At 40.7% G+C, this 25,958-nt stretch overlaps 1 protein-coding gene across 6 annotated transcripts in view; it reads right to left on the bottom strand.

Annotated features, from left to right (window-relative positions):
* Window positions 1-25,958, bottom strand: part of MYO6 (myosin VI) — a 117,870-nt gene that overhangs the window by 19,961 nt on the left and 71,951 nt on the right. For 5 of the 6 annotated variants that reach the window (XM_064164234.1, XM_064164235.1, XM_064164236.1 and 2 more), the window contains exons 13-25: window positions 21,835-21,992; window positions 20,583-20,674; window positions 19,619-19,691; window positions 18,349-18,476; window positions 16,454-16,549; window positions 13,670-13,843; window positions 9,950-9,988; window positions 7,957-8,050; window positions 5,832-5,962; window positions 5,596-5,673; window positions 4,561-4,690; window positions 2,345-2,435; window positions 507-657 (exon numbers count right to left, since the gene is read on the bottom strand). In XM_064164234.1, the coding sequence (XP_064020304.1) occupies window positions 507-657; window positions 2,345-2,435; window positions 4,561-4,690; window positions 5,596-5,673; window positions 5,832-5,962; window positions 7,957-8,050; window positions 9,950-9,988; window positions 13,670-13,843; window positions 16,454-16,549; window positions 18,349-18,476; window positions 19,619-19,691; window positions 20,583-20,674; window positions 21,835-21,992 (1,435 nt within the window). Of the gene's footprint in view, window positions 1-506; window positions 658-2,344; window positions 2,436-4,560; window positions 4,691-5,595; window positions 5,674-5,831; window positions 5,963-7,956; window positions 8,051-9,949; window positions 9,989-13,008; window positions 13,162-13,669; window positions 13,844-16,453; window positions 16,550-18,348; window positions 18,477-19,618; window positions 19,692-20,582; window positions 20,675-21,834; window positions 21,993-25,958 lie in introns of those variants that run through there. The other variant, XR_010306986.1, reaches the window with a different exon arrangement.

Genomic DNA, 25,958 nt, shown 5'->3' with positions numbered 1-25,958 from the left:
CTCAAATGTCCAAATGTATACAGCCAGTTTCAGGAACCATTTCAGTTACATTCATGATTTACAGAATCACAGAACTGTCAGGGTTGGAAGCAATCTCAAGGATCATCTAGTCCCAACTCCCCTGCAATGGGCAGGGACACCTCACACTAGATCAAGTTGCTCTGAGCCACAGCCAGCCTGGCTTTAAAAAGTTCCAGGAATGGGGCTTCTACCACCTCCCTGGGCAACCTGTCCCAGTGTCTCACCACCCTCATGGCAAAGAACTTCTTCCTAATATCCAGTTTGAATCTCCCCTCCTCTAGCTTGGATCCATCCCCTTAAAGCATCCCTCTTCAGCTTTCTCATAGGCCCCCTTCAGTACTGCAATTTACCCAGTGCCTCTGAAAATCCAGACCTCTATATTAAGGTATCTCTTCTATCAAGAAAAGCACATTGGCCTTCTATTTTAGACAAAGTTTCTTAAAGACTCCATTTATGAGAAACTACTTCTCTGATTATTAACATACCTTAATCTTGGTCATTGAGGCATCAATAGAATGCTCCAGCTCCTTGACCTGTTTGCTTGTCTCTGCCTTGCCTTCCTTCAGAGCGCTCACCACTGCATTAAATTTATCAAGTCTCTTCTTCAGCGTGCGAACTTTTATCAGGCCATCAATGCTGTGAAGATAGGAGAGCTGACTTCTATCTTACCCTGGTTTTACAAGGTGACATTCTTTAAACTAACATTAATTACTTATATTAAAGAGGTGGATAGGAAAGACAAGTTGTGCCTTTTGAAAAATCACATTCCCTTTGCTTCAGTTCTGGGCTCCTCAATTCAAGAGAGATGTTGAGGTTCAGGAATGTGTCCAGAGAAGGGCAACAAGGCTGGTGAAGGGCCTGGAACACAAACCATATGAGGAGAGGCTGAGAGAGCTGGGGGTGTCTAGCCTGGAAAAGAGGAGGCTCAGGGGTGACCTCATTGCTGTCTACAACTACATGAAGGGAGGTTGTAGTCAGGTGGGAGTTAGTCTCTTCTCCCAGGCAACCAGCAAGAGAACAAGGGGACACAGTCTCAAGTTGTGCCGGGGGAAGTATAAGCTGGATGTCAGGAGGAGGTTCTTTTCAGAGAGAGTGATTGGCATTGAAATGGGCTGCCCAGGGGGGTGGTGGAGTCACCATCCCTGGAGGTGTTGAAGAAAAGCCTGGATGAGGCACTTAGTGCCATGGTCTAGTTGACTGGATAGGGCTGGGTGCTAGGCCCGACTGGATGATCTTGGAGGTCTCTTCCAGCCTGGTTGATTCTATGATTCTATGAAGCAACTCTGCAATGGAGCATTGCAAACAAAAATTAAAACTGATTAGCAGATGGCAACTTGAAATGGGAAAATGGGTTTTCATTTTGAGAATCAACATGGTGGTGTTTTGGTTTTCAATAGCAAATTATTAGTATCTACTAGAGGATTTGTCTGGAGTGGATAAAGGTTGAGTTATGGCACTTATTTAATGAGTAATGGAACTCAATCAGAGAAAAAAAATAGCCATACAGCAGGGAACAGAATTGTTAGACCCCACAGGAGGAAACTAAAGGTCTGGGGAAGAGTCCAAGAAAACTTGGAGCTCTTTAAAGAACTAATACTGATGATCACATACACCAGTTACAAATCCACAGAGAGTCTTCCTAGAAAGAAATCATAGAACAGGGATCCAGGAAAACAACACAAAGTAGAAACTAAAATCATTGAAGACAAGTACTCAACAGGATAAAAATACAGGGACAAGGTCAGAAATGTCAAGGTACAAAATGAAACCATTATCAAAGGATCAAAAATAAAGTTATTTTATATGAACCACACTATTACAGAGCAGAGTTGGATCTCTATCAAAGAATGAAAAGATGTCAGCAGAGCTTAGTGACTAAAGTGGTTTTTCCATCAGGATACTATGCAGCCAGTTTCAAGCTAATGTGATTGCTTAATTTCAAGGGGAGACAAGACAGAACACACAATTATTCTGAAGATAAAGAAAGGAGGGCTATAATGGAAGTTGTAAATGGATAAAGGACAAAAAAATTAATAAGCTTAAATTTCACTTAGACTTCACTGAGGATTTCTAATAAGTAGCTCATCACTGAAGGATTTTGTGAACAAAGAGATAAACATATCTTTGGAAAAGGTCACTTTAGTCTATTAATCCTTGGGAAAGAAAGGTGGAACATGGCAGCTCTCAAAGCCTCTTTCAGTGGCATTTAGCATCATTCTATGACTTCAGATCTCTTTAGTTAGGCACAGTAAATTTGCTCTTTACATTCCCAAGAAGGCATCATTAAAACCCCATTTTCTTTGACCACAGCACCGTCTCTTACCGTGGTTTGTGCTTCCTCTTGCAAAGCCACATGCGAACAGTCTTTTGTATTTTAATGCAGGCACTTGCTCGATACTGTATCTTATTTTTCACTGCAAACACAGAAGAAACCAAGTCTAAAGGGTTTATTAAAGTTAACATAACTCTTATATTACTCACACACTTGACAGCTCAAAACTCTATGTAGATCGTATGGGTTTCAGAGTTGGGTCTATGCCGGAACCACAACATGTAAGATGACAGAGACAACAAAATTCACAACTCTGAGCCAGGCACAGAGGCTCCCAACCAAAGCAAAGCAGAATTCAGCAGGTGCACACTCACATGTGTGCACACTGTCCCTCCCCTCCAAGATTCACAGACATGAGTAACCTCAGGGAAAAGTCACCGGACCCAGTAAGCAGGAAATGCTCAGCTTCAAGTCTATGCCCTGCACTGAAGGGTAACTGAGTAGCCAACATCTGCTAGACATAATGAAGCAGCTGTCACTCTGCTGCACACTTCTCTTCAATACTGGTATCAAAACACACCACCCAAAACCTCTGTTGTTCTAACACCATCCTCATCTAAGGACTGTAATGACTGGGAGCAGAAGGCGAGTCAAACAGAGAATAATTTCAAGGCAGAGGCACAAGCACGCATGCTGAGTAGCTCAGAAGAGCAATAGGAACTGCAGGTTTTTCATCTAACACAGAAGACAGACACCTGAGGATCCATGCTGCCTCCAGTTATCAGCTGAGCACACGGTTTGTGAACACAGTGCTATTTAACTCCTGGATTTAGGTGATGACAAAGATGCCTTCTATGTTTTGGGTATCTATTTCAGCTTTGTTCTGAGGATAAAACTAGCTTCTCATTTCCCATAAATCACTAAAAGAAGTAAGGCATGTGAGACCAGTGTGTTATTTGTCTGGGTTTTCACTTACTGGACACAGTGACAGACCTTCTGTCCTACCTTTCTGATAAACAGACTTAAGAGCATAAACTTCTAGGGCAAAACCATTATTTTAGTGTTACAATTTCTGATGTCTGAAACTTGTAGGTTCACAAATTCTATTTATCCCACTAAAAACAATATCAAATAGGATCCAATCAGTCATGGTTGTAGATGTAGACTGAAGGAGTTGGGGCTGCTCATTCTGGAGAGAAGAAGGTTCCAAGTTTACCTTATTGCGACCTTTCAGTGTCTAAAGGGGGCCTACAAGAAAGATGGAGAGGGACTTTTTAGGCTGTCAAGTAGTGGCAGGACTGGGGGGAATGGAACAAAGCTAGAAACGAGTAGATTCAGATTAAATGTCAGGAAGAAGTTCTTCACCATGAGGGTGGTGAGACACTGGAATAGGCTGCCCAGGGAGATGGTGGAAGTTCCATTCCTGGAGGTGTTTAAGGCCAGGCTGGATGAGGCTCTAGACAGCCTAATCTAGTGTGAGGTGTCCCTGCCCATGGCAGGGGGTTTGGAAATAGATGATCCTACTGGTCCCCTCCAACCCTGACTGATTATATGATTCCATTATTCTATATCATGGCTGTGATGTCTCAAATGCACAGCCATAAGGCATGAGGCCTTTATGCTCTTCTTCCCCATCTTAACGCATATTTTCCACCTTCTGTCTTATTACATATCCCTGACATCCTGTGTCAGACTTCTCCCCATCTCCCAGCTAGTGTTAATAAAGCACATCAAAGCACTACCTCATTCCTACTCTGCACAGTAAACTGGGCAGGCCAAGCACTCAGAAAACACATATGAATAGTGACAGACACTTATCTGCTGTCCAGCAGTAATATCTGGAATGGAGACAGGGATATGGAGCTCCATAATTTGTCTCACTGCTTTCAAACAAGCAGTTTCTGCCCAGAGATGACAACCTCTATACAAGCCACTTCCCAAAAGTAAATGGCCTGTGATAGCTGATATTTCTGTGCAGGTGTTTCCCCAGGCTTCAGGAAGCACCCAAGCAGACTAGAAATGGGAGACTGTGATGGGTTGTATGCCCCACTTTGGAAAACCTCTAATCTAAGCCTCCCTGTGTGTATCTAACATAAAGCATTAAAAAGTCACCAACCTTGAAATCAATTACTCAGACTTCAGTATATAACCATTTTACACATGCTCCTGGCCACATTTCAAGGTGGTAACTGCCACATTTCAAGGGGATGTTGCTTCACTGTACTTTTAACAAGCATTTTGATGTAATAAAAGAGGAGAATACCTACATTTGATCACAGAGAGAGAACACCACTGAACTTTCTTCCAACGGCTGCAGATAAGCCAGCGGTTCACTCGCTTAACGAGCTCTGCTAAGTGATCCGGATCAGACTTCATTATTTGATCAAACTCTGCAAACTAAACAAGAACCACACCCCAAAAGTGTTACACGCTAGGAGAACAGGGTGTTAGACATTATTAATCAAGACTATGTTGTGTTAAAAGGGTACTGGGGCACTCTAAGTCATCTGTCTATCAGTTTTTCATCAATTCATGTGAGCAGGATCTCTGGAATCACTTTAGTCCTTAATGAACACATAAAATTGATCCTTAGAAGGGTTGTTTGTTTAATAGATTGGTAACACTTAGCATTTTGTATAATCCAACTACTTATTCAGCATTACAAATATTTATTGGGGAAAAAAAAAAGCTAAAAATTAATTGTTTTTCTATATCCTCAACACTTATTCTGGCCTTCTAAAACTTCAAGATGCCTCTAATTCTATATACAAGCAGAAACAAAGTCCTGGAAGTACTTCTCATTGTTTAACCTTTGCACAAGGGTCCAGCTACAGGCAACTTTCTCTGAAAATGCTGTTACTTCTACCTTTCAGTAACAACATTCTGCTGGAACTAAAATAATTTTCCTTCCTAGGCACAACAGCTCCTTACTTCATCTCTTTCCTCTGCATTGCAGCAGGAATGCTCAGAATCACAGAAAGACTGTAGCTAGAAACAGATTTTACTAGAAAATATTTCTTTCTCTTTTTAATAGCTAACATAAGTCTTTACCAACACCTGGGAATACCAACACAGTATTAGAAATACAAAGCATTATCAGCAAGACCATGAAACCCATTATATCTGTACAAATATTGATTTCTTTTCACAGAAAATGAAAATGAGTTACCAAAAAGCCCCCCAGGCAACCTTATTTAAGTTAGGCACACTTTTAGCAATGTGTTGAACAACGTCAGTTTGTTCAGAAGTCCCTTCCAACTGAAATTAAGATTCCCATTCACAAACTCCAGGAGAAACATTACCTTGCCAGGTCTGAAAAACACCTTGGTCAGCCCAAATTTGTAGTCGTTTTCGTTCAGTCCCAAGGCTTTAAACAGTGCCTGAAATACATTAAAAAAATACCCCAACTCACAGTATTATAGTCTTAAAAAAGCAAAAACCAAGCAAAAAAATCAAAGTGTTCAAAACCCAAGAAAATCCTCACCACAATATATTTGCTGTGCTGGATGACACAGAAGAAGTGGGGTTTTTTTCTTACCTTGCAGAAGAGTCTAGGATCCAGCCGAGCTAATTTGTCAGGCAAGTATTTCTTGTACATATTATACAGCTCATGAAATGAAGCTCGTGAAGGGAAACCACCCTGCATCAAATCCAGAACTGAAACCATTCCTAATGTCATATAAACAAATGTGCAAAAGCTGCTGTCAGTAAAATGCGGAGGAGGCAGTGTTAGTTATGCTAACCAGCAGTTTATGACATGAACTTCTAGGTCATTGTTCAGAAACTAAACCACAAAGCTGACTTGGGACCGGATCCAGCCTCTAACATTTCTTGGATTGAAGTTTGAGGAGGGTAGATTTAGACTGGAGATTAGAAAGAAACTCTTTCCAGAGAGGGTATTGAGACACTGGAATAGGTTGGCCAGGGAGGCTGTGAATGCTCCTTCTCTCAAGGTGTTCAAGGCCAGGTTGGATGAGGCCTTGAGCAACTTGCTCTAGTGGAAGATGCTCCTACCCATGGCAGGTGAGTTAGAATGAAATGATCTTTAAGGTCCTTGCCAACCTAATCCATTCTATGAATGAACACACTTCATTCCCAAGCATGCAGTTTTGGCATGAACAAAGCTGCTAATATTTATCAAAAGCACCTACTATTTATTGAAAATGAAGCTGAAAAATTGGAAAGCACCCAGCATTTCAACACTAATGACAACACAGCACTGCACTCTGTAGTGTGCAACAAGGAATACTATGCTTAAGTGCCTTTGCTGGAAGTTTAGCTCCAAATCAAACTAACAGTGGTATAAAGACACTTTCACCGAGCCATGGAAATGTTCAGGTTGGAAAAGACTCTCAGGATCACCAAGTCCAACTGATAGCCCTGCTCCACAAGGCTCACTCTAAACCATATCCACAAGCACCACATCCAAATGACCCTTAAACACATCCAGGGTTGGTGACTCACCTCCCTGGGCAGCTCGTTCCAGTGCCTGACCACTCTTGCCATGAAGAAGTCTTTCCTAATGTCCAGACTAAACCTACCTAGTTGCAGCTTGAGGCCATTCCCTCTTGTTCTATCACTATGTACCTGTGAGAAGAGACCAGCACCAACCTCTCCACAACATCCTTTCAGATAGCTGTAGACAGTAATGAGGTCTCCCCACAGCTTCCTCTTTTTCAAGCTAACCATCCCCAGCTCCTTCAGTCGCTCCTCATAAGATTTATTCTGCAAACCCTTCCCTAGCTTCGCTGCCCTCCTCTGCTCTCACTCCAGCACCTCCACATCCCTCTTGTAATCAGGTGCCCAAAACTGAACACAACACTTGAGGTGTGACCTCACCAGAGCTGAGCACAAGGGGACAATCACCTTCATACTCCTGCTGGACACAGCATTTCTCATCCAAGCCAGATTGCCATTGGCAATCCTTATATTGAGTTGCTTGTCTATTACAATCCCCAAGTCCCTTTCTGCCAGGCAGCTTTCCAGCCACACTTCCCCAAGCCTGTAGCATTGCTTGGGGTTATTGTGGCCCAAGTGCAGGACCTAGAACTTGACCTTGTTCAAGCTCATCCCATTAACACTGGCCCATCGATTTTGATGCAGTAGGATTCAATTCTGTCATGGTACCTCTAAAATCCAAGAAAACAGGTGTGTTCCAATTATTAGGTATCTCAGTTAATACTGCCTGCTTTTAAATGCACACAGGAGTTCCTAACAATTCAGTTGCTACAGTGACCCAAAGAAATTCTTGTTCTGGAGTGAAGTGCTACCTTATTAACACAAAGGGATAAGAATGAGATCCAGGACAGGAAATCTAAATGTATGTACCAATAAATAGCTACAGAGCTTCCTACATAGACAGATAGTGTCTGAACTCTCATAATCATCAATGGAAAAACAGTCAATAGAAATTGTATCCACTCTTCTCATGAAGAAGAGACTTTATAGCTGTTCATATGAATTATTTTTAGGGTTCCTGTGACTAAAATGAAAGCTAAGTTAGCAAAATTCCACATAACTGTTCATAAGACATAAATCAGCTATCTTCTAGACAGCAACAGTTCAAAGAAATATTGCTTCTACCTCACATATTTCAAACTTAGGTCAACCTATAATGCACAAAGTAATGAACAGAGGGAAAAAATATCAGAAGCATACATTACCTGAACACTGAAGCTGAGAGAGGATCTGTCCTCCTTCAAAGTGGTGATTTGTCATCTTCAAGTTAGGTTTGATGCACCGAATGAAGCTAGATCCCTATGACAAAACCAACAAGTTAGCAGAATCTACACATTTTAAATCCTTCTGAAAGAACATAAATAACATATAAACACATAGATAAATAATACATAACTACAGCTAGAGGAAAAAAAAAGGATTAGAATAGATACAAAATAATAGTGTTCTAAAGGAGAAATGCTGACATGCTTTTTCTCTCAGATTTGCAATGCAGCCTTGGTCTTGAGGTAAGTGAACTCAAGCTATTAATTGGATCCTCAACTTCTGAGTTTTTCATTCAAATGTTCTTAACATTAGCACAACCTAACTACAATTTAGCAGTCTTGATTCTACTACCCTCATTATATCCTGCAGTCACATCACCTAAGACCCAATGCCTCCAGAGTTCACACCGATGAACATGCTACCAGCTTCCTGATACTGCAATCATGCCAAATGAACCTGACCTTCCTTCTAACTTCCACTTTCTTACAGCTTCTTTTGCCTCATGCCTTCACTTTCCTGTCACCCATGTGTGCTGTATCTCTGTAATTTTGACCACTGATCATTTCACACTCATTAAGGATGACATTTTTGCAAGACACCATCCAATTATTCAGATTCTCCCCTAACAAGTGGCTGCTACAATAACCTATCTTACGTGTAAGAACAAGCTTGGGACTGAGAAAACATAGCATTACTCCTAATTTGCAGCTTTTTCTCTCTTGTTCCATCTCTCAGCTTAGAGTGAGAGAGCACCAGCCAAGGGAGCACTATATTAATAACACACCCTCAGCCACGGGTACAGCAAACCTGGCCATATATTTTGTCCCTGGACTGGGTCACAGTTGCAGAGCATTCTGTGTGAAAGAGATCATCTTTCTTTCAGACCAGCTGCCTGAGTGCAGTAAAAACTTTGTTAGCAATTCTTCTGCACCTGACTCTTTTTTTTTCCCCTGTCTTTCCCTCCCTTTTCACTTTCTGACAGACCAGAACCTCGTATCTAGAATTACTTAGAAAATGTGATGAAGAGAAATGAAAGAGTTCCTGCAACAACCAAGTTCTACTAAAAAAAAGAGTATGTGTTTAGCTACGCAAAGAATTCCACAAACTATCACATTCTAGCAGCTCAATCAGTAGATATGCATTAGGAGGATGAGGGTATTTTGATCACCTGTGCATTTACAGCCTATCACAAAAAACAAAATTCATTTTTTAATGGTTTTATGCACCCTCTAAAGAGTAACTAAAAAGAAATTAACATCTGTCTTACTTCTAAATCACATCCCTGAAAGGTTCTGCAAATTAATGACAACAGTGGAAGGAAGCAAAAGTGACAACAAAGGAGACTGCAACCCAGGCAGATTCCACATTCTTTACTCAAACTGTGTAACTTTTATTACACAACAGTTTTTTGAAAGGTAGTGGTTTGTTGGTTTGGTTTTTTTTTAAGTAACTCAAGAATTATTACCTGCACAGCAAGGTTTTTCCAAAGTCCCATATAACTGCAAAGTCTGAAGCAATTATTTATCACATTTACTGCAAGCTATGTGGGTGATGTAATCACAGCACAGAATGGTCTGGGTTGGAAGGGACTTCCAAAGGTCATCCAGTCCAACGCCCTCTGCAGTCAGCAGGGGAATCATCCTCAACTAGATCAGGTTGCCCACATCCCTGGCCAGCTTCACTTTGAATACCTCCAGGGATGGGTCCCCAATCACCTACCTAGGCAACCTGTTCCAGTGTTCCACCACCCTCACGGTGTAGAACTTGCTCCTAACATCCAATCTACATCTTATCTTCTCTAGTTTGAAGTCATGCCCCTTGTCCTATCACTACAGGCCTTTGTAAACAGTCTCTGTCCATTCTTCTTGTAGGCCCTCTCCAGTTATGACTCATAACAGAAAATTTGGACCCTGTATCTGTATATATACTTACAGTACTGTGAAGCTTCTCAAGAAGCAAATTTAACTGAGTCTGTAAAAGAAAACAGACATTTCAAGAGTCTTACCATGACATACAGAGAGATACAGACACAGAGTTGTGGTACAGCATCACTGCATGCTTATGTTCATTGTTAGTTGATCAGGCAGAACTGACAAACCAAAAAATCACAGATTTTCACAGACAAAATCATGCAAGTGTGCATGAATGGGCCTGAGGAAAGTGCTTGTGTTTAGTTGTGCAACAATACTGTATGGAAAATACCACAACACTCATCAAAGAAGTGCAAGCCCACTTGAGAGAGGTAATGGCTGTGTAATAAAATGACAAAGAAAATGAGACTGATCAGCAATATTGTTTTTAATACATTGAAATTTTGGAAAAGCCCAGATTTAATCTACAGCAAGATCACATTTGTGTGTTAAATAATTAACACAGAAAGCAAATATGCTCAGGGTTTTCTTTGCTGCTTTCTTTTTTGAAGCTTGGTCCACATTTTGCTGACTGAACTTGTGTAATTTAGTTTTAATTCCAAACTTTGAATTCTCTGTTGGTGACAAGAGACTATAACCAAATTATCATTTTAGTATCATATGTACTGAGGCTGGATTTAAACACATTGTGATCAGAAAAGATCACTGTTCTATCATCATTTGGGTGGTCTAGAGGCCTAGATCATTGTTCTATCATTATTTGGGTGGTCTAGAGCTTCACCAGAGATTTAAGCCCATCAGGGATAATGAGTTGCAGTTGCTACTGATTCATAGAATCCTTTCAGTTGGAAATGACTTCTAAGATCATTGAGTCCACCCATGGATCTAACAACATCATGGTCACTGAATGCAATTGGTAGGGACTTAAAATATCCCAGAACCCCATCAGAAAACCAGCTGCACTTTTACTTTATAGACATATCTGGTTTGCCACAGAAATTACTGCTGTGCCAGCCTTTCTAGTTTCCTAGCAAGCTTTACATACACAGGCTGAAGTAAGACAAAATTCTCTATGTCCTAATTTAATATTCCTCATTTTCTGTACTGGAACCAAAATTGAAAGGATTTGATTTTTTACTCTCTTTTTTTTAAAGCAGATCTTTCAATTACCTTGAATCCAAGAAACCAGATTTGGATGGGCAATATGAGACACCTACAGCTGCCAGTCATCCTTCCAGTGGATAAAGTTTAGGTTTATTAAATTTATCATGGATGTGGTTAGAAAAAAAGAGGGCCAAAAGAGGCATGACAAACACTAATAACCTCCTGCTTGGTTCCCACTTACACATAACTCTTTGTATCTCTACTTGAATATAATCTTTATGTTTTCTTAAGTTAAGAAATGCTTCATTTTGGAAAGGACAGCCTAATTTCCATCAACAAAATGCTTCTGCTAGAGAGAAAACACACTCCTTCCTTATACTCTGTGGTTTGACAAGAAGTTAGAGTAATTCTCAGATGAAATGCCACTAATAAGATGATCACATGAATAAAACATATTGCTAAAATCACTGCTCTTTGAATTATCACAATTTAATCCAGCATCACTGCAGTAAGGTAAAATCATCCCAAAGACTCTTCAGGAGCTCTGATGAACCAATTAGTCATTATTCCCTCAACTGATTTTATAAGAATTCAATTTAATTAGTTATAAGGAAGGGATGTCTGAAGGATTTCATAGAGAAGTTCTTGCAACATCATCTAATAATCCATGTAATTAAAAGAACTTCAGACTGACTGCCATAATGATGCACTCAGAATTCTTGTTCTGAAGGAGATGACATTTCTACTAAGATGACAGATTTTGATGTCATCTGAAGTGAAATTTTCAAGGCTATTAGTGTTCATCAGCAACCCATGTTGTGTCTGAGAAGGTAACACCAAATGAATTACTGGAAGTAACACATACATTCAAAATGCCATGAAACTTGAAAACATCAAAAAGAACTGTAGATTGATGGGCCAGATCCAAAGAGGACTTTAGTTGTGTTCCAGATGTGGAAGTCCAAAAGGCAATAAAAAAAGTTCCTCACTCAAATGCTGTTTAACCTAAAACATGACTCCCTTTTTACTTCAACTCTCCTTGGACAGTGGTATCATTCACATGTCCACATCTGCTGGATGTGGGCAGCTAAATCAAAGAGGAACTGAAAACTGAGATGCAACAAAGTGTAAACCAGATCAAAGATCCCACAGCTGGTTTCATTTTGAAAATGCAGTTCTTCAAAACAAGGAATCCCAGACTGACCTACAACAGACTCATGGTTGCAGGGTTGGCTCAGAAGATAGCTTACGTGTATGGAATTCCATTTTTCAGTCTGCCTTCTGATCATCATTTTATATTAAAGCAGTTGTGATAGTTTAATTCCACAACTACTGTATCAAAAGAAAGAGGAAATAAACAGCAGAGCAAGACTCAGAAGAGCAGGATGCCCAATTCCCAGTTAAATACCAAAGTCACTGCTTTACAAGTCAGGCTCTCCCTCCCACTCTTCCTGGCACCCAAAGTTTTATTTCTGGATACAGAACAATCCATCTCCAGAAGGGTGAAAGGAGAATCCCTTTGTCAGGCTGACCAATAACCTGGTGCTACATGAAATACAGCAAGCATAAAGCACTGAATACAGCAGAGATCTGAAACACAACCCTGCTGCCATACAAAAAGTAATGCTACCATATCCTCTGTTCTTCAACCCCTGCATTTTCAGAGAACAGTCCTAAACATTAACCAAAATATACAATTATGCAAGAAAGATTTTACCTTGCAGTCCAGATTCAGCACTCAACCCTGAAATGGAGCAGAAATGCTCTTCTGCTATTGGTAGTGCCCCACTCTCCAAGGTTTTTGGATTGTCTAGGATACCTGCTTTCCCCAGACTGTGCCAGGAGTCCTGCTAAGAACATGATGTGGGGGTTTCAGCACACATCAAAAAAGTTGCTATGCTGGACTTGAAGGCATACAAATCCTTCATTGGATCTGGCCCAGGTGTGTTGAGAAGAGCTCTTGCTGAAAATGCAGCAGCTCTACCAGAAGTAAATCCGTGATATCAAAAACTTTACCTGCAGCCCGTGGCTGTGACTGCTTTTCATCTCTTAAATTCCCCTACAGTTTTCTTTCTAGCCATCCTGAGCTGGAATAGTCCAGCTAAAATAAAACTGCTGAATGAGAAAAGGATGCAGAAAACACTTGGAGAAGAGAAGGTTGAAGGTCAGCTTTACAACAAGCAGAAGAAAGGAGAGAACGAGGAGAAGCATCAGATTCAGGTACTGAGAAAGGAAACAGTCAGCACAACAAACATCTTTCTGTGAAAGCCACACTTTATAAGAGGAGAAATAGTGCTTAGGTTAGATACTGTTTTGTGAGAATGGCAAACTGTTGCCAATTGATACATCTTCTAGAATGCACAATTAAGATAGGATGGAAAAACATCTTTTGTCACATTTGGAACCCCTTTAAAGTTCACAGACTCCAAATTCAGATCTCAAGTCTTTAAACCTTTTGAATAGAGACTTCTATGTGGCTTTTTAAGATTCTGATTGAAGTGTTGGTGTGTAAGCTCTGTAAGGACTATTACAAAACACACTTTTTAATGGAAACATGTAGCAAACCAAAACACTCCTTGTCTGAATCCTACCACAGTTCTCCCAACCTTAGATCCTACTTATTTCAAGTAGGTTAAAAGTGAAATATATTAGAAGACAACTTGATGTGTTATTTTACCTTGAATTTGTTTCCCACACTGATGAAACTAAGTTTCCCAGCTTTTTGTTTGGGATCCCTGTTGTTGTTGGTGTTAGCTTCAAAGAGCTGTCGAACAAACTTGTCCTTGGACTCACATATAAGAGATTCAAGGGACATGTGCAAGGCATCGTTGTTTTTTTCCACGAATTGCCTCTGAAAAGACAAGCCAAGATATAACAGCAGGTTTGTTTCACTGCTCCAGTTACTTAAGTCTTACAGAAAATCAGAGAAAAGGAAAGTTAGATACTTCATTCAGTAATGAGCAAGAGTGTGTAAGGCATTGTTCAAACACGCAAAACAACTTTTCAACTGACCACACCAAACACTACTGACAGAGAGAAGAAAGATACTCTTTGAATTTCAAAGATGTTAGAATGACAAAGCCCAAGGTAAGGATTAGTGCCTTTTTTTTTTGGTCAATGGTTATTTTTGTCCATGATTATCCTCTTTATTTCACTATTCAGCACATCATTACTTAGGAGTTCTGAGAGGCTTTGTTCTTCACCCCCTACAATATCACATAAGATCTGTTGTGAAATAGGAATATGCACACCTTAACTGGTCCACCTATCCAGTCTGGAAAATCAAAAATGGCTATTTTAGCAGTCCTGTGGCTACTTAAAACTACAGCTGATTTAATAAAAGACATTGTCCCTTCCTCAAAACTTTACCTCTCTGATTTCCTTAACATTTACAAGTTAAGAACAAAGCATTACATGGAAATTCAAGATGCTGCCATCCAATTTCACACTAACAAAATCCTTAATAGCTTCTGGTACAACTTTAACAGTGACTAATATTTATGAAAATGCTAAGACTACAATTCAAAGAAAACATGAATTTGCCAGATAGCCCATAAATAGATTTAATGATGATGAGGACCAAAGAACAGACTCTCCCAAAATTCCCTTGGAATATGAAAGCACAGGACTGGAATGTGAATGCAGCCACATGAGCACCCTCATCACAAATCAGATTGCAATAAGTGCTTTAAGTGCAGTGAGAAGGAGACTTAAATAACAGCTGAGGAACAAGACATCTATAGTCCGAAAGTTTTAAGGCTCAAGCTAAGCAAGTCCTTCTGAGGAGCAGGATAAATTATGTCAAACATTTTAGCATAGCTTGTGGACCAAAGTTATCTCATATCTGATTAGCTCTGAGAGCAGAACTTAGGTGCTCATATCTGTCTCCTCCATTCCTGAATACACCCAAAGGTATTATTAACACAGGATGAGGTACACAGCTGAACAGAGCACTTGCAATGAATGTATTCCAATTTTATTTGTAGATATTGACTCACTGAGTGACCTCAGAAAAATCAGGTAGGTAACATAAAGACTTCAATCTTAGAATCATAGAATCAACCAGGTTGGAAGAGACCTCCAAGATCATCCAGTCCAACCTAGCACCCAGTCCTATCCAGTCATCTAGATCATGGCACTAAATGCCTCATTAAGTCTTAATCTGTAAAAGGACCTAGAGAATGTGTCTATTTCCACACAGCACAGCAAGCATTACCATTCTTGGAGTATTTTCAACTAAGTAAGAACAAGAACACATTCTCAAATAATGAAAGAAAAAACAATCTTTGGAAGTAGTTTCTATTTTACACACTGCAGTGACAGTCCAAAGCAATAAATCATCATGGATCTTCTGTTTATTCTAAACTCATTTATTAATCTTAGAATCAACCAGGTTGGAAGAGACCTCCAAGATCATCCAGTCCAACCTAGCACCCAGCCCTGTCCAGTCAACCAGACCATGGCACTAAGTCCCTCATCCAGGCTTTTCTTCAACACCTCCAGGGATGGCAACTTCGCCCATCTCCCTGGCACTCACTCTCTCTGGCAAGAACTTCCTCCTAACATCCAGCCTATATCTCCCCTGGCACAACTTGAGACTGTGTCCCCTTGTTCTGTTGTTTGTTGTCTAGACCCCACCTGGCTACAGCCTCACTCCAGATAGAATAATAAAAAGTGAGAGTTTAGATGTTGGCTGCAGGCATTTCAGTGGTTTTTGTATGGTGAAGAGCCAAAAAGGATAAGAATCTGGAATGTATTTTGAGGGTAACAACTTCAGCTATTTTGTATTCGTACAGGAATGATTCTGTTGACAGTAGAAATGGAAAACAAACACCACAAACCACGATTTTTAATAACATAAGCAGTGATTACATACAAGGATAAGCATGCTGCCAAAAAACTAATCTTAAGCCTAACAATACTTTTATATCTTGCAGTATGTATGTTAGGAGGAAGTTCTTCCCAGAGAGAGTGATATGCCATTGGAATGGGCTGCCCAGGGAGGTGGTGGAGGCACCGTCCCTGGAGGTCTTCAAGAAAAGCCTGGATGAGGCACTTAATGCCATGGTCTGGTTGACTGCATAGGGCTGGGTGCTAGGTTGAACTGGATGATTTTGGAGGTCTCTTCCAACCTGGCTGATTCTATGATTCCTCACCAAGATGCAAATCTATTGATGCAGGAATTGCAGATCATGAATCAATGTACTGAATATTGACACCATCACCTATAGTTTTATAACAAACTCCTACACCCAATGTGTCACCAAAGCAGTCCGCAACTTCAGAACTGAAAATTAACTCAATTCTGTCCCCTACACAAAATCAGTTTCAAAGCCAAGACATAAACTTCCAAATTTCTCTTCTGATGAAAGAAAATATTGTTAATTTAAACTATATAGAGTGAAAAATAGGAGAGTCTTACAAGGCTTTAACAGAAATAGTTTAGTCTAAGTGACATTACCGTCTCGTAGCACACTGCTCCTGCAAAGTGTCGGATAATGAAGCCTTCATCATCTCTGATGTTTCTGTGAACAGCCAACTTAGACTTTCTAGGAATCTGGAATTAAAAAGTTGTATTGCAAAGTCAAATTACACTGCAAAGTGAGACAAAAAAATTAAAATGGTTCTTAAAGCATCACCATGATTCCACCAGGAGCACTAAGTGTTCCAAAGGACACCTCCTGCAGCACCACTGTGATGCCTACCACTCAAACCAAGGTATTCTAAAAATCCTATTTTCATTCTCATTCACACCAGTAGATACCTCACATTCAAAATCGAAGTCACAGAATCATAGAATGGTTTAGGTTGAAAGACACTTCAAAGATCATCCAGTCCCAACCTTCTGCCATAGGCAGGGACATCTCCCACTAAAAGAGGTCACTCAAGGCCTCATCCAACCTGGCCTTGAACACCTCCACGGAGAGGGCATCTACAACCTCCTTGGAAAACCTGTGCCAGTGTTCCACCACCTTCATTGTAAAGAGCTTCTTCCTAACATCCAGTTTCAATCTCCTCTCTGCCAGTTTAAACCCATTATCCCTCGTCCTTTCATTACAAGATCTTGTCAACAGTCCCTCCACAGTCTTCCTGTAGGTCTCCTTCAGATACTGGAAGGCCACTGCAAGGTCTCCTCAAAGCCTTCACTTCTCCAGGCTGCAGAGCCCCAACTCGTATAGCCTGTCCTCATAGCAGAGCCCTCTGAGCATCTCTGGGGCCTTCTCTGGACTGGCTCCAACACTTCAATGTCCTTCCTGTGCTGGGGGGGTCCAGAACTGTGCACAGTACTCCAAGTTGGGTCTGAGGAGTGCAGATTAAAGGGGCAAAATCCCCTCCCTTGCCCTGCTGGCCACACTGCTCTTGCTGCAGCCCAGCACATGGTTACTGTCTGGGCTGCACTCACACTGTAGGTTCATGTTGAGGTTTGCATCAACCAAGACTCCCAGGTCCTTTTCATCAGGGCTGTTCTCAGCCACTCACCATCCTGTCTGGATTTGTGCTTGGGATTGCACCCACCCAGGTGCTGGACCTTACACCTGGATTGCTAACACCAGCCAGATGATTTTGGTTTTGCCATTAATCAACAATTCCTGTACCATCCATTTTGTAATCCAAACACACATTAGCTCTGAACAGGCATAGCCAGAAGATTAAAAACAGGTTTTTAGACACTGTATTTCAAAAGGCAACCCCACAGCCGATCATAGCTATACCAATAAACATGCACAGCAAACAAGTTAGGCAAGACTAAGATAAATGGGTGACTACTTTTTTGGCTACCTTTGCTTGATTTTTTTTTAAGCAAGAAACTAATTATTTTTTATTATTTTTTTCTACAGAGGTCCTGTAGATAAATTGCAATCATTTGCATTAATCTTCCACAGAATGCTGTATGTTAAAGAACCAGAAGGTTTTCCTTGTGTGTTTGAACCAGAAGGCTTTCCTTGTGTGTTTCCTAGTTTCACCTCTCTGAAGTGCTAGCAGGACACTTCATGTGAGCCAAACACTCTCCAAAGCAAGCAATATTTGAAAGGAACAACGAAATAGCTCATCTGATATGAAATCATCTCAATCAAAATGTAGTTTTATTTCCTTTTCATGCATTCCATGTTTACAAACTTCAAATGCAAGGGGAGAATAGGCCTTTAATTTTAGCAGGATATTAGAGTTGCTGGGAGACTTAAGCCTCCAGTGAACTTTTCAACAAACCTAATAACCAAACATGGCCTTAACAAAAGAATATGGATTGTGCAGACTGGTGTGGTATGAGATTTCTTAGGAAAGGCTTTCATTAAATTGAAGTGCTACTATCAACTGTGCTAATAAAACAAGATGGACAGTAAAAAATGAACTTACAGAGAGCCTGAAATGGTCCTTGTGTTTCTGGTGCACAACTGAAGTAAAATGTTGGTCACTTGGTTGGGGAAGACGATTTTCTTCATCCAAAATATCCAAGACACCTACAAATTTTGCTTCAATCAAATCTAATAAAAGGAAACAACAAACAAGGACAGTATTTACAGAAATTGAATACAGACTCATCTCTGAATTACATCTTACAAGTTTAAAATGATACTGATCCAATTCTATTTAAAGGTATCTAAGGAAAACTGTTAATACAAAATGCAGGAAGTCATTGCTAATTCAATAGTTCTATACATCTTAAGTGTTGATTTAATTAATAGCTTATAAATATTAAGTTCTAACCCTAATACAAAGAATGCAGGGGAAAAAAAGATCAGTCACATCTTATCTGATTTTTACTCTGGGTCTCAAGTTGAACTTAGTGTAAAATTAGGCACCCAAAAGGTGCCTAAATGATTCTGTGGTATGACCAGAGGATAATGGTTCATATTTTTATGGAGGGGCTGGGAGGAGGTAAGCTTTTTGGGCACATTTCACCATAAGCCAAAACTGAGAGCATGAAAAGGCAAACATTTCATTCACAACAGGATCCAGAGACAAAAATGAAATGAATTTGGTTTAACCAAGGCAGATCAGGCTTGAGCATACAGTGGTAGTTTCATGTTTCACCAATGTATTAACTTGATCTTTCACAAATAGATACAGAAGTCATTGAACACTGACATAGAAATTTGTGCTCTTGAAACTATTAGACACAAGAATTTCCCATTTTAAACCACTTTTTCTGTATTATCTACAACACTGTTCTCATAAGAGGAATTTTTACTACCTCTTTTTTTTTCTTCTGTGAAAGCAATTCACAGAATGGTTTAGGTGGGAAGGGACCTTAAAGATCATCCAGCTCCAACACCCCTACCACAGGCAAGGATACCTTTTGCTAGACCAAGTGGCTCAAGGCCTCATGCAGCCTGGCCCTGAATACCTCCAAGGAGGGATGATTCACAACCTCCCTAGACAACCTGTTCCAGTGTCTCACCATCCTCATGGTGAAGAACTTCCTAACATCCAATCTAAATCTACCCACTTCTAGTTTCGCTCCAGGGCTCTATTGCCTACCAGCACTGGAAATGTTGCTGAAGTTGGAAAAAGTCACAGGGTTGCAATGGTCATTAAAAGCATAACACTACCAGCACTGTGCATAAAGAGGTTTTTTATCCTGCATGGCACTAATGAACAGCTTGAGGTTTCAAGAAGTGCATACCTATACAGTCCTGATTATCCACATAGCGCACTTCATTAACTCCCAGACCTTCTTTTTGGTAAAGTTCTTGTTCCTAAAGCAAAACAAAACAAACACACACAAAAAAAGTAATTGACAAGAAAAAACAGAAGTCATCATTCTTTCCCCACTAAAAATGTGGGGTTTTTTATACAGAAATCTAAAGACATTTTAAAATACAGCATGAATCAATGCAGACTTCAGAATTTCATTCCACAGCTTAACAGATTCTCACTTCACCTCCCTTTAATGGTGAGACCAATCAATTAGATAGTGTCATTAGGTAGGAGATAGTGGATGCCTCACTTTAATGTGTGATGAAAACAAAAAACAGGTGGCAAGAATCATGGGAAAGGGGTAGGGGGGAAAGGGGATGGCAAAAGGAGAGGGGAGAGGGGATGGCAAAAGGAGGGGGGAAAGGGGATGGCAAAAGGAGGGGGGAAAGGGGATGGCAAAAGGAGGGGGGAAAGGGGATGGCAAAAGGAGGGGGGGAAGGGGATGGCAAAAGGAGGGGGGAAAGGGGATGGCAAAAGGAGGGGGGAAAGGGGATGGCAAAAGGAGGGGGGAAAGGGGATGGCAAAAGGAGGGGGGAAAGGGGATGGCAAAAGGAGGGGGGAAAGGGGATGGCAAAAGGAGGGGGGAAAGGGGATGGGTAAAGGAGGCAAAGGATAGAAAAATGAGGGGAAAGGTAGAAAAAGGAGGGAAAAGAATGGAAAAAGCAAAAGGAAGGGAAGGCAAAAGGAGGGAAAATGATGGGGGAAAGGGTAGAAAAGTGGTAAAAAGGATGGGGAAACAAAAGAGATTGGAAGTTGTCAAAAAGCCATATTAATTTCTGCCAAAACGAGGTGTCACACAGTAGGAATAGAGTCTGTCAATTGAAAGATTTTAGACTTTAAATATCTTTTCATAAAAGAACTCCTCAAATGTATCATTAACTATAACCTACCTCTTTCAGAATCCTCTCATTGAAAAACTGCTGGAGTTTTTCGTTACAGTAATTAATACAGAATTGCTCAAAACTGTTGTGTTCAAAATACTCTGAAAAACAGAAGTGAAACTTCTATGACAAACCAGAGTTCCAAGAATTTCTATTACATGGTAATTAAGAGAAGCTTCATCATGCTAGTACCTAAGGATGTGTCAGATCCATACTAGATTCTTACAGTAAAATAAAAGCTTTTTTTCAAGTTGCACATAGAATCACAGAATCAACCAGGTTGGAAGAGATCTCCAAGATCACCCAGTCCAACCTAGCACCCAGCCCTAGCCAGTCAACTAGACCATGGCACTAAGTGCCTCATCCAGGCTTTGCTTGTACACCTCCAGGGACAGTGACTCCACCACCTCCCTGGGCAGCCCATTCCAATGGCAAATCACTCTCTCTGAAAAGAACTACCTCCTAAAAACAATGCAGCAGATCATATTTCTGAGACAAATAACAGACAGCAAACCAAAGCAAAATATTAGTAAAGGGTTCAATTGCACCTGTGTACAACGAGCTAGCACAGGATATCACAGATCTAAAATCTTGAAACCAAAGATTTCCTTTTCACTGCTTTTGGACCAGCTTAACAGGGCTGGGACACAAGATACTCCTTGTTCTGAATCTCCATCAGCCAAAAAGGACAAAAGCTTTACAGATACTATCAAAGCCCACTGCTTCCCAGGAGCCACAGGAGCCCAAAGTCCACCTCTGCAACAGAACTAACCACTCTCTAGGATGCATCATCTTAATCTAGAGACTTCCTTTGCCTGTCTGTCAGCATGTGGGGATGCTCTCAGGACTGAATGAGAAAACAGCATGCATGTGCAGTATCTCTCCCAATTTTACAGGGCAGACACAGGATGTTTCCATTCCAAATTTTCAGTCCTTCAAAAGCTGTGGCTGCCTGGACACTACAGGAATCTGAAATCATTGCAAAGATGCCTAGTTTTGCACTGGCCTTTTCTTAGTGTTGTAAGGTCATCAGCAGAAGCCTCAGAGCTCCTTCTACATTCTTGTAGCTCAGGAAAACGAAGCTCAGTCTGCTTCTTCATACCTTAAGCCCCTGTAATTCATCCTACCCACCGCCACCCAGCAGCAAAACCCTCCCACTCTCCATGACAGAATTTCTTATTGAATGGCAATAATAGACAACTAGAGAATTGGTGGCAGTAACAGACAACTAGAGAATTAGTTTGGTTGGTTTTATACTTACCAAAGCCAGCTATGTCTAGAACCCCAATGAAGAAAGAAGAAGTCTCAAAAGGAAAACACTGGTTTACCCTGTTGACTACATGGTCAAAGAGATGGCTATACACCGTTTTAGCCAAGGCATCACGAGCATTGTTTGCTTGTTCCACTTTCAAGGGTACCCTAAAAACCAAAAAAAAGCAAAGCATCTTATTTTTCAGACTCATGCTTCACTATCCTCAGTAGAAGTCAGATGCAGATGTTTTCATACTCATTTATTTATTAATTATGTTGATCACTTCCAAAGAAAGATTTAAAATACACCCATTCCAAAACACTGCAACTATTTCTAAGTTGTCTCATTACATGAACCTTTAGTTCAGTTTTGCTCTAACTTCTTTATTCCTATGCTTTCATAAGGGCTACAGGTATGGCTGTAAGGACACAAGTTAATTGGTACCAAAAGTGAAAAAGCACAGATTTTTAACTCTAGAGGTAAAATGTAGAGTTTTTAAGACAAGGGAATGTGTTCTCATAGTGAAAGTTAAGGTAAGGATTCTTTTTAAACACTGGAAGCAGGAGCCTCTTAAGAGGTGAGAATTTATTCTCTCCCCCCCCCCCCCCCCCCCCCCCCCTTTATTTAAAACCTTTAATCTGCAGTGCATTTATTACAAGTCTCCACCTTAGGTGAGTAGGTAAAATACCCTAACAACTCAAACCATAAAATCCCACAAGTCACAATTTCAAAGCCTATGAAATGCACAAGAAAACTGTGGAATTATTAGGCAAATCTATGCATTTAAATACACATACATATATGTATATATACATAAAACTATAGCAAATATATATGTAATTCTATATACATATATGATGTTTATACATAGCTATTTCAGAAAGTCAGCATGAGAGTGACAGGCTTAGAAAGCATCTATTTCAAAGCACAACTTAAATCACCTCATATCCTGGATAAATACACTCAACAAGAATCTTATTTTTTTATCACACAGGTTTCATATTAACAGATAAGAGTACCAACATTAAAAGTTACACTGTAAGCAGATGACACCTGTCTAGCTCTCCAGAATAAGACAATTCATCTAGGGAAGTGTTTAAGGAGCAACATGGCAGAAACATGAAAAAGGCCTGGAACACAAAGCCTATAAGGAGAGGCTGAGGGAGCTGGGGGTGTGCAGCCCGGAGAAGAGGAGGCTCAGGGGTGACCTCATTGCTGTCTACAACTACCTGAAGGGAGGCTGTAGCCAGGTGGGGTTGGGCTCTTCTCCCAGACAACCAGCAACAGAACAAGAGGACACAGTCTCAAGTTGTGCTGGGGAAAGCATAGGCTGGATGTTAGGAGGAAGTTCTTCCCAGAGAGAGTGATTGGCATTGGAATGGGCTGCCCAGGGACGTGGTGGAGTCACCGTCCCTGGTGATGTTCAAGCAATGCCTGGATGAGGCACTTAGTGCCATGGTCCAGGTGACTGGCTAGGGCTGGGTGCTAGGTTGGACTGGATGAGCTTGGAGGTCTCTTCCACCCTGGCTGATTCTGTGAAACTGCACTCGGATCCTAATCACATTGCCAAAGAATTCTCCAGGGGTCCTTTCCAAACTCTACTATTCTGTTATTCCATGAAGAACACACAGAAGTCAAAGACCTTTCCAACCCCTACCATTCTGTGATTCTGTGAAGAATACAAAGGCCAAAGACCCAGCAATATGAACAGACTCTGACCAGAACACAATTAGACGGTTAAAGATGAAAGGATTTTTACAAGCCAACAGAAAAAATCTAAATGAAACAAAAAAGTGAATTTAAATACTGACAGCAACTTGACCAGACACTACCAAAATTTCAGACATGAAAAAGGCAGCTTAAAATTCAAAACAACATGGCTACACAAAGGGTTTTGCACAATGCTGCATCATGACATTCAGATATACATATATATATGTTAAAGTAAATCAAAAGATCATATTTTAGAGAGTCTCTGTTACCCAGACTGATCAGGGAGGAAGAAAGAGAAACGATGTCAAGATCTGTATCATCTCGAGCCTCTTTGTCATGAAGAATACAGGATGATGGCTGGATGCCAAAAGCTCATGCTTCTGCTAAACACCTCAGACAGCTTAACAAAATAAACCACTTCTCTCCAAATCACTCTCTATTTCACTTCTCCCCATATACCTCGCCTCTTATACATACCCTTGGACCACCAGCACTACGTGAACAACCAGTGAGAACCAAAGGATGGAATGCCCAGCTAAAGTGGTAGGTAACCAGCCCTGGAATTTCTCAAGCATGCAGCAAATCTACATTTAGAAAATGAACTGAGCTCTTTAAGTCAGCTCTTAGGTAGAAGGTCCAAGGTGTCACTGCTGCAGAACTGCCCTACTGCCCTCGCCAGGTAGATTTCAGTACACGGGAGCACAAAGAAGTGGCTGGGGAGGAAAGGAAAACTTAATGCCACATAGCTTAACTGGACTGCTTCATTTCCCAGGATTCATAAGCACTACACTAACTCAAATTTATTATTTCCTCCCTTTTTTTTTCCCCAAGGATGATACTTCTGATGCAGAAAGGTGAGGCTGATGGAGATCACTTTCTATTGTGACTGGGTAAGTCAGAGAACCAGAGCTTGCTCAGTGAGGACACCTGCAGCTACATTACATTAGATAGCAATTAGCTTTAACACACAATCTTGTCTTCCACTAAGTATCTCCTGACTTATCTTAAGGTAATGAGTTCTGACAGAAGTCTTATCTTATAAATAGAAGGAAGGTACCTTTACACTCCACTCTGATACGTTTAAGAGATCAGAATACTAATTCCCATGTCAGCTGCAGGCCTATTACATAATACAATACACTCTAAAAGAATTTCTGTTTCAATTTATTGGTTTTAAACACCATGGCAGTCATTCCACTACAGCATGCATGTAGAAAATGGCTTTGCTCTTAAAAAACAAAAAGACCCCACCATAATTTGCCAGCATTAAGCAGACTGCATAAAACTCTTCTTTTGAAGTGTCGTAGTATGTGGCAGAAACCCACAGATAGAAAATGAAATCCTGTGCTGTGCACAGCTTGAAGCAGAGATCCTCAAAATAATGCTGAAATTGCACTGAACCAATAAATCCAGAAAAGTCCCATTACAGAAGTGACATTCAGAATGAGTAACTTCCTTCTTACAAGCTTGCCTTCCCTCAGCTCCTCTGCTCTGCACACTGTCAAAGGAATCTCTCCTCCTCCTGTTCCTTGTCTGAACAGCAAAATCTATACTTTCTCTCCTCCATTTCACCTTCTCCCCATCTCTCCTCCATCTATCAGCTACCTGTAATAAACAGGGAAGAAACTTTTGCAATTTGTAAGCTTCTTGGTAAGGCTGCAAAAATAACCCCACCACCTTTGATCATCGTCCTGATTTCTTCAGTCAGGTTTCCAGTCTGATGTCTAGGGGAGTTCGGGGCAATGGTTTTTAAAATGGAGCAGGGTAGATTTAGATCAGACATCAGGAGGAAGTTTCTTACAATGAGAGTGGTAAAACACTGGAACAGGATGCCCAGGGATGTGGTTGAGGCCCCATCTCTGGAGATGTTCAAAATCAGGTTCAGTGTGGCTCTGGGCAGCCTGATCTACCTGGAGGTGTCCCTGCTGATTGCAGGGGTGTTGGACAAGATAACATCTGAGGGCCCCTTTCAACCTGATGCAATCTGTGAATGTGCCCTCATGGGCTGGATTTACGCTGTGGACAAACCCATGCAGCTACTTTCATCAAATAAAACAGCCTGGATAAAATAACTCTACCAAATGAAGAGCCTAAACAGTTAAAGAATATAGGCAGCTCATTTGTTATTTGAGAAAAGTGGAAGTTCCAAAACTGTAGAAAGTAATTTTTTAAGAACCATGTTTTTTTCCAACAGAGGCTTGGGGAGTCCCAGCACCACCAAACCAAAAGAATGTGTTCTCTGGAAAATATACTTCAAAAGAAGTTGGAGGGCATGGAACTGTGTAAGCTTCGTTTTTCATACTGTAAAATAATCTACTTTGTGATGACAGAGTCTGCTTTGAAAGTCTTGGAAACAAAGAACCTGAGTAAGAGGGTAATGCAGTGCAGTCGTAGTTTGAAAGCTGTACTGGATTTTGAAC

Source organism: Pogoniulus pusillus, chromosome 25 (genome assembly GCF_015220805.1).
Source record: "Pogoniulus pusillus isolate bPogPus1 chromosome 25, bPogPus1.pri, whole genome shotgun sequence".
NCBI lineage: Eukaryota > Metazoa > Chordata > Aves > Piciformes > Lybiidae > Pogoniulus > Pogoniulus pusillus.
The sequence above is the reverse complement of the archived record's forward strand: the minus strand, read 5'-3'. Positions and strand labels throughout refer to the sequence as shown.